The 12,500-nt window shown below is 46.6% G+C and overlaps 1 protein-coding gene and 1 long non-coding RNA gene across 3 annotated transcripts in view; one reads left to right on the plus strand and one right to left on the minus strand.

The window, feature by feature from the left end:
• Nucleotides 1-12,500, minus strand: part of LOC123520485 — a 119,130-nt gene that overhangs the window by 44,678 nt on the left and 61,952 nt on the right. The gene's annotated exons all lie outside the window — the stretch shown is intronic.
• Nucleotides 194-12,500, plus strand: part of LOC123520481 (transcription factor Sox-10-like) — a 23,917-nt gene continuing 11,610 nt past the window's right edge. The window contains exons 1-2 of one of the 2 annotated variants that reach the window (XM_045282749.1): nucleotides 194-892; nucleotides 6,432-6,587. In XM_045282749.1, the coding sequence (XP_045138684.1) occupies nucleotides 486-892; nucleotides 6,432-6,587 (563 nt within the window). In that variant the 5' untranslated portion in view covers nucleotides 194-485. The remainder of the gene's footprint in view (nucleotides 893-6,431; nucleotides 6,588-12,500) is intronic. The other variant, XM_045282750.1, reaches the window with a different exon arrangement.

Raw genomic sequence — 12,500 nt, forward strand, 5'->3', positions numbered from 1 at the left:
GGAGAAAGAGAGAGAAAGAGAGAGAGAAAGGAAGGGAGGAAAAATGTAAACAAAACAGTGCTAAGCCACGCCCACTGGAATCCCCTCGCGGACCAATGAGGCGCGAAGAGACTCACCATTGGCCAGAGTGGGCGGGGCGTCGCGAGGGAGTCTGCATCTTTCGGGCGGGAAACAAGGCGGGGACTGTGAGGCGTCGGCAGTCAGTCAACTAAGACTAATCTATTGGGCATGGACAGGAGGAGCGAGGTTCAGTGCGCCCTGTGAGATAGAGCGAGAGAGAGTGTGAGGAGTGCGAGGCTTGCTGCACGTGACGCCACCACCTCGGTTTGCAGTTCTAGTTCACTTGCTCGGACTCTTGTTGACAGTGAGCGAGGAGAGGGAGATGAAGCGCGCCTGAAGGCCAAGGTGACGTGCAGGTTACTCGTCTTCGCGGCGTGACAAACTCCACCACCAACTGTAACTCATTCACTGGAAAGTACGCAAAAATGGAAACTGTGAAAAAGGAACGCGTGTCACCTCTGCTGGGGGAGACAGGAGGGACCTACGAGCCCCCCACCAGGAACTGTGTCACCTCAACACCAGCCACGCCTGTGCAAAACAGCCACGACCTCAAACCGCCCGTCAAGACTTACCTGCCCCAGCAACCCGCGCCACCACCAGCGCCGCAACCACCCCAGACCACCGCCCACCCGTCACCCACGCTGCCCACCGTCATCACCACCGTGTCATCCTCCCAGAACACCACCACGGCACGGGGCGCGGAGGTGACGAGCGTGGGTGTGGATCCCGAGCTGATTGCCGCCCAGGCGTCCAGCTTTTCCGGGGAGATTGGCGACGCCGTGACCAAGATACTGGAAGACTACGACTGGTCCAAGATTCCTCTGGCGAACAAGTAGGTCCCTTCGCCCCCTGTACTGTATCACACACACACACACACACACACACACACACACACACACATTCCCAATTTATCTCCAGGCCACAATTTTGTTCCGTAGTCCTTTGCATTATTCTCAATCCCCTTAAAAATGTCCCCCTTAGCATGACGTTCACCTCCCCTGTGCGTCTCTTCCCCAGCCACACTCACTGCCCATCACCAACACACACACACACACACAAACACCTGTTGCTCTCCTTACTCCGCTCCTCCCCCGCCCGGCCACTCCACACACCTGTTGCGCCCACTTCCCACCCTCCTCAGCCCGCCACACACCTGTTACTCCTTCTCCTTCACTACTTCCCCCGCCGCCCATCACCCAAGCCCAGTCTCTGTCACACCCCTCTCTTCGCCACCTCCTTGCCACGCACTTCTTGGGAAAGTATGTTGTATAAAATAATAATCACGAGAAATGAAGAAGGCGATGTACGAAAAAAAAAAAAAAAATACACTGTTCACTATAAAAAACAAAATGGTAAATGAATGGAGTACATGAATAATGACACTTTATCGCTATTATTATTATTATTATTATTATTATTATTATTATTATTATTCGGTTAATTCGCCTTATTTTTTCGGGGTACATATTAAAATCGTGTAAAATTTGTATACTTTATTTTTTTTCACATACTCAAGTCAGTTCTCCTTACCGACATTATATTCTAAGAGAGGAGGAAGTGGTGCAAAATGTTGAGATTCCATGTTAAAACAGTATATACAGAATTCTGGGATCTCGGCAGTGTATAGGAGTGCACCGAAAGAATCCCAGTGTTTGTTGACTATGTAGAGGCGCGCCGCTCAAACCACGCCATCACCACAATGTAACTGAATAAATAAACAAATACGCAAGACTTAAACTAAGTAAGATAGATGAATAAACAAAGCAAAAAATAATAAGTTACATCATTATAACGGACTGTGAGAGAGAGATAGAGAGAGAGAGAGATAAGGAGGGCGGGAAAAAGAAGGGAAGGGATCCACATCTTAATAATGATAAAAAAAAAAAAGAAGCAAACAGCAAACATAATAAATAACCTCCTATGTCTCTTATTACTATCATCATCATCATCATTGTATTATTCTATTCATTCTTTATAATTTCTTCTTCCTTCACCTCCCCACCCTCATTGTATTCCATCCTAGTTCTCCCATTTTCCCTTTCAAATTCACCACGAAGGCTGTACCACTGCACGGAACACGCATTACCTCACCCATAGAGCAGAAACTTCAAATACCACGCGAGATAGTTATTGAGTAGCTTTGAGGCCATCTCGATTAGGTAGTACTAGAGTAGTAGTAGTAGTAGTAGTAGTAGTAGTAGTAGTAGTAGTAGTAGTAGTAGTAGTAGTAGTAGTGGTAGTAGTAGTAGTAGTAGGAGCGGTACAGTCAATATAGAGTGACAGAGTGAAGTGTTGAGTGGATAGAGAGGTGTCAGCGGGAGGAGTGTCGAAGCAGGGTGTCAGAAAGAAGTCAGGAAGTCAACAGGTGCCGCCAGGTCGTCGCCGAGAGTGTCAGTCGCCATCAGGAGTGCGTGGCGTGACTGACAGTAATCTTGAGTTTTTATCTTGGGGCGGTTAGGGCGGTGGCGGCGACGGCGGTGAAGGTATACAAAGCGAATATTTTAAGGAGTTAGGTAGATATACGTATAGGTGCTTTGTTTGATGTAATTAATATGTGGATGTGTAATAAGATAGTGCCGCTACCACCATCACCACCTATAATGCTACTGTTGACAATACTAAATGTTACTACCAACCACTATTTTTTTTTCTTTTAAACTATCCACCACCACCACCACCACCACCACCATCGCTATCACCTCCATTTCTTCTTCTTTTACTACTACTACTACTACTACTACTACTACTATCACCACACCACCATTTCTCCCTTCAACAAAACACTAACCACCACAACCACCACCACAACAATAACCACAACAACAAAAACAAAGACTCACTAACTAGCACAAACAGTATGCACAAAACAATAATGACACTAGCAACATCAGCAGTAGTGGCGGCAATGATTACAAGAACAACAAAAAACACCAAACAGCATTATCAAATTATATGAAAAAAAAAAAAAAGAAAATACAAAAAGTTGCCGCCGTAAGAAGAGGCGGCGGCTGTGGTGGTGGTGGTGGTGGTGGTTGTCGATACGGGAGGCAGACTTGGAGGGTGGTGAGCTTGTCGCAATGATAACTGGGCCACTTCGAAGATACGGGCCGAGTGGAAGACACGAGATAGGTAATTCGTATAGGTAAGGTACACAAGAAGGGAGAGTAAGGGAGGAGGGGCGGGGAAATGGGAGAAGGGAAACACAAAGACGAGAAGAGAGAGAGAGAGAGAGAGAGAGAGAGAGAGAGAGAGAGAGAGAGAGAGAGAGAGAGAGAGAGAGAGAGAGAGAGAGAGAGAGAGAGAGAGAGAGAGAGAGACACTATACACAGGTGAGAGGAGACAAGAGCACGTGGGTTGTGTGGAGATGGAGGTGGAGAGGCTGAGGGGACAGGCGGAGAGATAATGATGATAATAATAAGCATAATAAGAACAAGGATCATATTCTGAAACACCTCAACTGCACCACCTCTACTTAAAAATCTACAGAAATTAAAGTGATAAGATTTTCAAGGATGCTTTTTTACCGTTCTAGTGACGGATTAGCAAAACTTTCACATTATCAATAGGAGAAACATTTAGAGAACCCGACGAATCATCTTAGAAATAGTCGTGGTGGTGAGAGCAGAGCGTTTTTGCAGAATGCTGGATACATCAAAGGTGGAAGGAAGGTATAGGGAAGGCGGGAAATATTCATGGTATAGGTACAGTTAGAGAGCACAACACAGCGGCGCAGCACAGGCTTGGAAGATACAGCCTGACGCCACCACGACGCGCGGCTTCAGTTAATCACCCACACGGACTTGACTCTTGTATGTCGGTGGCGTCGGTGCGTTTGTCGGCGTCCTGTGAGAGATATTACGTTGACGCCCCGATCCATGATAACCCACCGTCCCTACCACCCTCTTTCCCCTTCCCCCACGATACCCGTTATCATAGAGCTGCTGGAGGTGAGGTATTGCGGTGGGGAGGAGGCGGTGGGGGCGGCGGCGTGTCTGCGTGGCGTCAGGCAAAGATGTGCAACGTGATAAACATTGTCGCCACCACCTGCCCCGCCGCTCCCTTGTGTCTTCCGCCGACCACCTAACACCTTATCCGAGAGAGCTGGACGGGGGTTGGAAGGGAAGGGGGGAAAGGAGGGGGTCTGTGGTGGGTGTGGGTGTGGGGGGCATGGTGGGTTCGGGTTTAATGTGATGCTTGTGTTTGATAAGCGAGAAGGAAAGGTGACGGTTCAATTAGATAGTGGCTAAGGTATCGAGATGCATTATGACAGGCAGAAGTAATTAGACAGACAGACGGACAGACAGACAGACAGATGGAGATACCACAAGCCACCTCCCTCCCCACCCCCACAAAAAAAAAAAAAACTAAAGGAAAACAAAAAGGTAGACAATGACAAGGTAGAAAAAAGAAAAAGAGGGAAGTTTAGTGTGTGTGTGTGTGTGTGTGTGTGTGTGTGTGTGTGTGTGTGTGTGTGTGTGTGTGTGTGTGTGTGTGTGTGTGTGTAAATCTAGAAAAATATAGAAAAAAAAACACGACAGAACGAAGGAGGAATGCATGGGAGAGAAGAGGACAGCAAGAAGTAAGGAAGGGCTGGGCAGGTAGATTGGGGTGGGTGGGAGTGGGTGGGAGGGGGAGTAGGAGTGGGGAGTCCAGATCTATTGTTTGCATCTCTTTGTCCTGGGAGTTACCTGGCGGAATAATGATCAGGTGTGAATATAAGGAGGTAAATGCAGGGGGCTGTGCTGGAGATATATGAGGGGGAAGGGGTAGGTAGGAGGAGGGGGGGGAAGAAAGGGTAGACGAAGTAAACTGGGAAATGTGTGTGTGTGTGTGTGTGTGTGTGTGTGTGTGTGTGTGTGTGTGTGTGTGTGTGTGTGTGTTTTCATATTATCTATACACACACCTACGTACATTTTCACTTTTCTCTATGGTAAAAGCGATAATATATGAGAAATCTAATATGTATGTCAATTCGCACCACACCACGCTACCACTACCGCCACCACCACCACCACCGCCACCACCGCGACACCCCGACACTACTCCTGAGCTCTCACTAGGGTGTTTAATCCCTCTTGGCGCCCCTCATGATTATTCTCCCCACTCAAGGTTACGCGCGGCCCAACACAGCACCACACCACCACCACCACCACACTGCCACCAAAGCAACACCACACACTAAATAAGAACCAGTTTCACAGTTACCCTTTTGCTAGCTAACCAACAAAAGACTTCACCCCCGATCAGATTCTGCAGTCATCTTTACACGCTGCTTTTTGTATGGGAGTGTACCATAAAAGGGAGCTGGTAGGTTAATAAAGTTGATTTCACAGTCTTTTTGTAAGTTATCCAACCTAAACGTCCCCCTCTTTGGTAAGCTCCAGAACAAATAGAGTGTGAAACTGGCACTAACTTGCTCACCAAATGAAGACTCCTCAACAGTCATCACACTACTAGCTAACTGAGCCTAAATCAACCATCATTCTCAGCACTCCTCCTCCATTCCCAGACATTCCAATACATTACATTACTTTATTATATTGATATTAATGTGATACCATTTCTTATCTTTTCATTTTTGGTTTTGTTCTCTTTTCTTTATTTTTCTTCGTTTGTTTTTGTGTTTCCATTACTTTTTTTTCCATTTTTTTTATTAATTTCCTTTTTGTCTGATTTTTTTTTTCGTTTTTTGTTTTGTTCTCTTTCCTCCAATTTTCTTCACTTTCTTTCTTGTTCCATTTCCTTTTCCCATTTTTATTAATTTCGTCTTGCCTTTCCTTTTTTTATTCATTTCTTATTCTTCGCTTTTCTTTCTACCTCATCCTTTCTTTTTTTTGTTTTTTTCTTTTGTCTCCATCCCTTTCTTTCTCCCTTCCCTTCTTTTTCCTTTTTTTTTTTTCAATTTCTTATTCTTCGCTTCTCTTCCTACGTATCCTTTCTTTTCTTCTTTCTCTCCTCACTATTCAGTCATTCTCCTTCACTTCTGCCACTTTGTTTCATTCTTCCTATTTCACTCTCCTTTCCTTTAATTCTGCACCTTTCTTTTTTTACTTTCACTTTCTTGAACGTTACTCTTAACACTCCTCTCTTCCTTTTTTCTCTTCCTCATACACGCCTTTCCTTAATTCTCCTTGCTCCTTTCTTTTTTCTTCTTTTCACTCTTTTACCTCCCGTTTACTCCTTTCTCTTGTTGTTATATGCCTTTCTTTAATTCTCCTATCCTCCCACTCATTCTCTTCCTTCTCAACATTCATTTCCTTTCCTTCTTTCCTTTCTCTCCTTCCTGCCTCCACTTCCCTCTATTGCCATTCCCCTTACTGTCTCCTCCTGCCGGTGATCCCTTGCCGAAGTACAGTTCCCCACACCAACAGGGACGCCGCGGGTGCCAGCGAGCGGCGGAAGGTCCACGTGAAAAGGCCAATGAACGCCTTCATGGTCTGGGCTCAGGAGGCACGACGCAAGCTGTCCTGTACCAACCGTCAGGTGCACAACGCTGAGCTCTCCAAGTCCCTCGGCAGGATATGGAGGTGAGTGAATCGAGGAGGAAGGGTAAAGGGAGAAGGAGGAAGGAAGGAGATGAGTAGGCGTTAGGAAAGCTAAGGGGAAGGGGAGGAGGAGGAGGAGGAGGAGGAGGAGGAGGAGGAGGAGGAGGATGGAAGAAAAAAATAGGAAGAAGATGAAGGAAGGACGAAAGAATGTGATGATAGTGAAGGGAGTGATGATTGAGAAAGAGGATGGGGGAGGGAGGAAGTTGGAGGAGGAGGAGGAAAAGAAGGAAGGGAAGGATGGAGGGAAAGAGGAGGCAATGAACGAAGAAGAAAAAAAAAACATACGATAACACTCTTAACAAATAGAAAGAATAATTAAAGAAAAGGAAAAGGAGGAAGGGAGGGAGGGAGGGAGGGAAGAAAGGAGATGGTAATGAACGAAGAAAAAAAAAAAAAACTACAACACTTAACAAACCGAAAGAATAACTATAGGGAAGAGGAAGGGAACAAGACATAACACAAGCAAAGAAATGAACAAAACAAAACGCCACAACAGATACCAAAACAAGTATAGCGGCGACTCAAATGACGCAACACATGGACGGAAGCAAACAATACAACACAACAAGGGGAAGTGACAGAGGCACCAGAACGGTCAAGTAGCGAGGCAGGGTAACCACCACACACCCTGCCGCCCGGAAACAAAAGTACGGATCGGAAAAGAAACCCAACTCAAGGCGGCAGGAGACTGGGAGAGCAAGGCAGGGAGAGAAAGAGCAAGTAGGACACATGGAGAAGGAGGAGGAGGAGGAGGAGGAGGAAGGAGCGCCTCGCCAGTGTATGGTCGGGTGGCACCTCAGAGCCTGGGTTGGATTGGCATCATAAATTGAGTGCCACTTGTTAGATTTACTGCCTCGGTTCGTGAAGGGACAACCCAAGATGGCTGCCACCTCTCGTGTGTGTGTGTGTGTGTGTGTGTGTGTGTGTGTGTGTGTGTGTGTGTGTGTGTGTGTAAACAACGTATTTACAGCGCAACAAGAGGGAGAGAGAGATATGGGTAGGGTAACAAAAGGGAAGGAGGGAAAGAATGAAGGGAGCGGAAAAGAAGGGGGGGAAGGGAGAGAGGAAGGAGGCCAAAAGAAAATTTACAAGGAATTACGAGAGAGAGAGAGAGAGAGAGAGAGAGAGAGAGAGAGAGAGAGAGAGAGAGAGAGAGAGAGAGAGAGAGAGAGAGAGAGAGAGAGAGAGAGAGAGAGTGTGGAAGGGGAAAAAGGGAGAGGAAAGACTTTAATGACGGGTATAAATTCTCGTTAAAAAAATACCAGACCTTGTTTAATCGCTCTCCTGGGCCAGCCACTCCTGCCAGGTGTTGTGCCAATTAAGATTACGTGGTGGTGGTGGTGGTGGTGGTGGTGGTGGTGGTGGTGGTGGTGGTGGTGGTGGTGGTGGTGGTGGTGGTAAAACATCATCCGGTCACAACCCTTACTACCACTACCCATTAACAAACACCACAACAGACACCATCCTACAAATCACAACTAATCACCAACACCAGGAGTAAAAACCTATAAAAACCAGCATCCGATCCTTAACCCCTTCAGCACCACGACGCGTTTCCATGTTCCCTCTGCTTACTATTTGGTGATTTCCTATATACAGCTTCACAAACTTATGTGGGGGAATAAAATAGTGAAGACTGTGGCCATTAATCTTCTGACCTCCATACAACCTTCCTAATGCCAATAAAATCGTCTAATCGTATACAAAAACTCAATGTAAAAATACGTTCCAGTTCTAAATGGGTTAATGAACAAAAACACGAAATACAAAGCAAATCTGGTAAGCTACTCTGGAAATATACACAAATATACGAACCTTCCCGTCCCATCACAAGTGCATCCTTACTGAGTTTCAAGGCGCTGTTTTATTGTTGTTTTGTTACTCTTGTGGGTGTGCTGGAGGAGGCAGGGCTAGGAGGAGTGGCGAGTGGAGGAGGGGAAGAAAGGGAAGTAGGAGGGAGCGAGGGGTGTTCTGGGCTGGAGGGTGAAAGGGTGAAGTGTGTTAAAAGTTGGATTTCTAGAACGAGGAGTGCTGACGAGTAAGGCGAGGGAAACAAAACAGGATGATTTGGACGTGAAGTGAGCGTGAAGGGGGAGTAGGTTAGGAGTGTGTGAAGGTGAGGGAGGAGGGAGTGGGGAGTGGGAAAGGGAGAGGGAGTGGATGACTTTGTGACTTGACAGGTGAAGCTCAACAGACAGGACCAGCCGGCCACTCCCTCACCCGGACCAAGGTTGTCTTTCTCTCTTCTCTCCTCTCTTTCTTTCTCTCTTCCTTTTTTCTTCCTCATTGTTATTTTCTCTCTCTCTCTCTCTTTCTCATTGTTATTTCCTTTTTTTTTCTCTCTCTAGCTTTCTCTAGTATCTCTTCCTCATTGCTATCTCCTTTCTCTCTCTCTCTCTCTCTCTCTCTCTCTCTCTCTCTCTCTCTCTCTCTCTCTCTCTCTCTCTCTCTCTCTCTCTCTCTCTCTCTCTCTCTCTCTCAGTGCCATCTACTTTCTCTCCTTTCTTCTCAACAGTATCCCATCTCTTATCTTCTCTCCTTCACTGTGCCATCTTTCTTATCTCCTCTGTTCTCCACAATGCAATCTCTCTTATCTCCTCTCTTCTCCACAATGCCTTCCTTCCTCCTCGTGTTCTCCTCCTCTACTCTTCTCTTTACTCAGTGTTCACGAAGCACCGTCTCTAAGCCATCGAGTCTTGTAAACTTAGCTACAGATTCTCATTAAGGTTATTTTTACGAGTTAGAGGTTATCCAGGTTCTTATGAGTGTTTCCCTATTAATGGTGCGAAATCCTTGTTAATCTATTATTGGAGTTATGTGAGGGCTTTTGAATATGACGTTATTTGTATTGCAGACTTGAAAATAATTGAGGTTTGAAAAATGTCGTGGTTATTGAGTCTCTATCCATCCCAACCTGAGTTTTTCCGCGCCCTCCCTAGCTCTCTAAGCCTTTTCCTGACATGGATCCTTGACTTTCTTCTCCTTCCCTCCCTCTCTCTTTCCCTCCCTCCTTCCCTCCACCGTAACCTGATCCCCATAGTATCGCCGCCAGACATATGACACCATACTTCACGCCAGCCCACCATACCCTCCTATACCGCTGCCTTCCCTTCCTCCCTTCACCCATGCTCCCTCCCCTCCTCCCGCTCCAAAACACCCGACTTGTTCCCCCTAATTTACTGGCCACTAATTTCGGTCGTGCCTCCCTGTGTTCAGGTGAAAATCCTTGACCTCAGAGTGTCAGGCAGCCCCAGGGTGCCACCAGGGTGCCAGACTGCCACTCAAGTTCCGTGCTGTGTTTTTCCCCTTTGTAATGCCAGTGCCACTTTTAAGAATCGCCATAACTTGGATTCGAGTGAGTCAACCGAGTGCCAAACAGTGTCTAGTCGTGCCATATTTCAGTACAATATAGGGGTGGTGTCGCTGTTAATTAAGTGCCAGTACCAGTAGTGCCAGGGACAAGACTCTCAGGGAGGGAGCTTCTGGGTGCCATAAACGCGCACACACAGTTACGTACACACGCACAGGGACGGACACACAAACAACAGCTGCAGCACTGCCCGCCCCCGCCCCGCCTCCGTCTCCGCCTTTATGGACCGGATGTTGTTGAAGGGAAAGGACAATAGGTCTGTGTAATGACTGACCGCTGCCCCATCCCCGCCCCCACCACACATACACACACCACCACCACCACCAACAACAACAACAAAATCACCACCAACACCAAAAAAAAAAAAAAAAAAAAAAAAAATCTATACGAAAACAAAACAAAACTTGACAAAAAAACACACACACACACACACACACACACACACACACACACACACACACACACACACAAAGCAAATCTGACCATTGAACCAAAAAGAAAATGAAGGAAATAAAAGAGATAGAAAAATAAGATGAAAGTAGACATCATAGAGTCCAGTGGAAGGTGATGTACAGAAATAAAGGACGGTAGAAAAAAAAAAGATGAAAGTTTACAATCGTGACAGGAGGAGGAGGAGGAGGAGGAGGAGGAGGAGGAGGAAATGATAACCGCGACATGGAGACAAATTGGAGGTATGAGAGGGATTTGGGACAAGGAGGGTGACGGGACTGACAAACACAGCCTCCCTCTTCCCCTCCCTGCCTTCCTGCCTCCTTCCTCCCCTTCCTCCCCCTATTCTCAAACACGGAAAGGGGAGAAGGAAGAGGAAGAAAATAGAGATGAAGATGAGTAACCATTCTCTCTCTCTCTCTCTCTCTCTCTCTCTCTCTCTCTCTCTCTCTCTCTCTCTCTCTCTCTACTTCTTTCCCTCCTTCCCTCCATCCATCCTTCCGCTTTATCTCTCTCTCTCTCTCTCTCTCTCTCTCTCTCTCTCTCTCTCTCTCTCTCTCTCCAAAAACAATCTAGGCTGGGCTGCCCACAATCACCTGTCGGGTAGGCCTAATGTTAAGATTAGCCCTTGTGTGTTGGAGGGTTGAGGGAGGGAGAGGGGAGGTGAGGGGAAGGAGAGAGAGAGGGAGGGGAAGAGAGAGAGAGAGAGAGAGAGAGAGAGAGAGAGAGAGAGAGAGAGAGAGAGAGAGAGAGAGAGAGAGAGAGAGAGAGAGAGAGAGAGAGAGAGAGAGAGAGAGAGAGATGAAGACAAAGGTGAAGGTAACAGGTGGAAGGGAAACAGGTGGGAGAGAAGGAAGGATTGGATAAGAAAGAAAAAAAATAAAATAATGGGAAGAAGGAAGGGAAAGAGAAAAAAAAAAAGATAAAAAGGTGAAGATAGTAAGTGGGAGGAAAGAGGACAAAGGTAAAAGAAAAGAAAGGAGGGAGTGGAGGTAAAGGAGGAGGAGAGGGGGAAGGAAGGAAGGGGAGGAAGGAGGGACGGTATGAGATGTTTAGGGAGGGAGAGGAGAGAAGGAGAGAGGGAAAGGATGGTGACGTGGGTGAGTGAGTGGATGAGAGAGAGAGAGAGAGAGAGAGAGAGAGAGAGAGAGAGAGAGAGAGAGGGAGAGGGAGAGTTCGCTGGCTGTCTGTCTGTCTGTCTGTCTGTCTGATGAATACTTGACCAAGAACCTGACAGGCTTTTTTCCAACATTTTAACATGAAAATAAACAAATTCCCAGAACAGAGAGAGAGAGAGAGAGAGAGAGAGAGAGAGAGAGAGAGAGAGAGAGAGAGTGGATACAACCTAAAATGAAGCTAGAAAAAAAATGAAGTGTTTATAAAATGTTTACATAAAAATATATATATCTTGTAGTAAAAAAAAATATGAGAAAAATTTAGATCAGGAAGGTTCATATTACGCTGAGTCACTGGGGAGAGAGAGAGAGAGAGAGAGAGAGAGATGGATGGAAGGAGGGAAAGTGGGAAAGAAGTAATGCTCGCTCTCTCTCTCTCTCTCTCTCTCTCTCTCTCTCTCTCTCTCTCTCTCTCTCTCTCTCTCTCTCTGGACAATAAATACGGATCGCGTTACTGAAATTTATGTTAGTATTACCCAACACCTCGCACCGATATAATTAATCCCCCCTCCTCTCTCTCTCTCTCTCTCTCTCTCTCTCTCTCTCTCTCTCTCTCTCTCTCTCTCTCTCTTTATTATCATTCATGAGTCTGGAATCTCCGACATGATAAGCACTGACACACACACACACACACACACACACACACACACACACACACACACACACACACACACACACACACACACACACACACACACTACCTAGAATTCACACAGGCGAGCGACATGACCTGCACGTCGCTCTGTTTCAGGGTCACAGAGGAGGCCAACAACCTGCCGTCCTGGGGTTAGAGGTCAGGAGGTCGTGGAGGAGGAGGAGGAGGAGGAGGAGGAGGAGGAGGAGGAGGAGGAGGAGGAGGAAGAAAAGAAAGGATAAGGTTTTGTTACAGCACAGTTT

Source organism: Portunus trituberculatus, chromosome 47 (assembly GCF_017591435.1).
Source record: "Portunus trituberculatus isolate SZX2019 chromosome 47, ASM1759143v1, whole genome shotgun sequence".
In the NCBI taxonomy this organism is placed as follows: Eukaryota; Metazoa; Arthropoda; class Malacostraca; order Decapoda; family Portunidae; genus Portunus; species Portunus trituberculatus.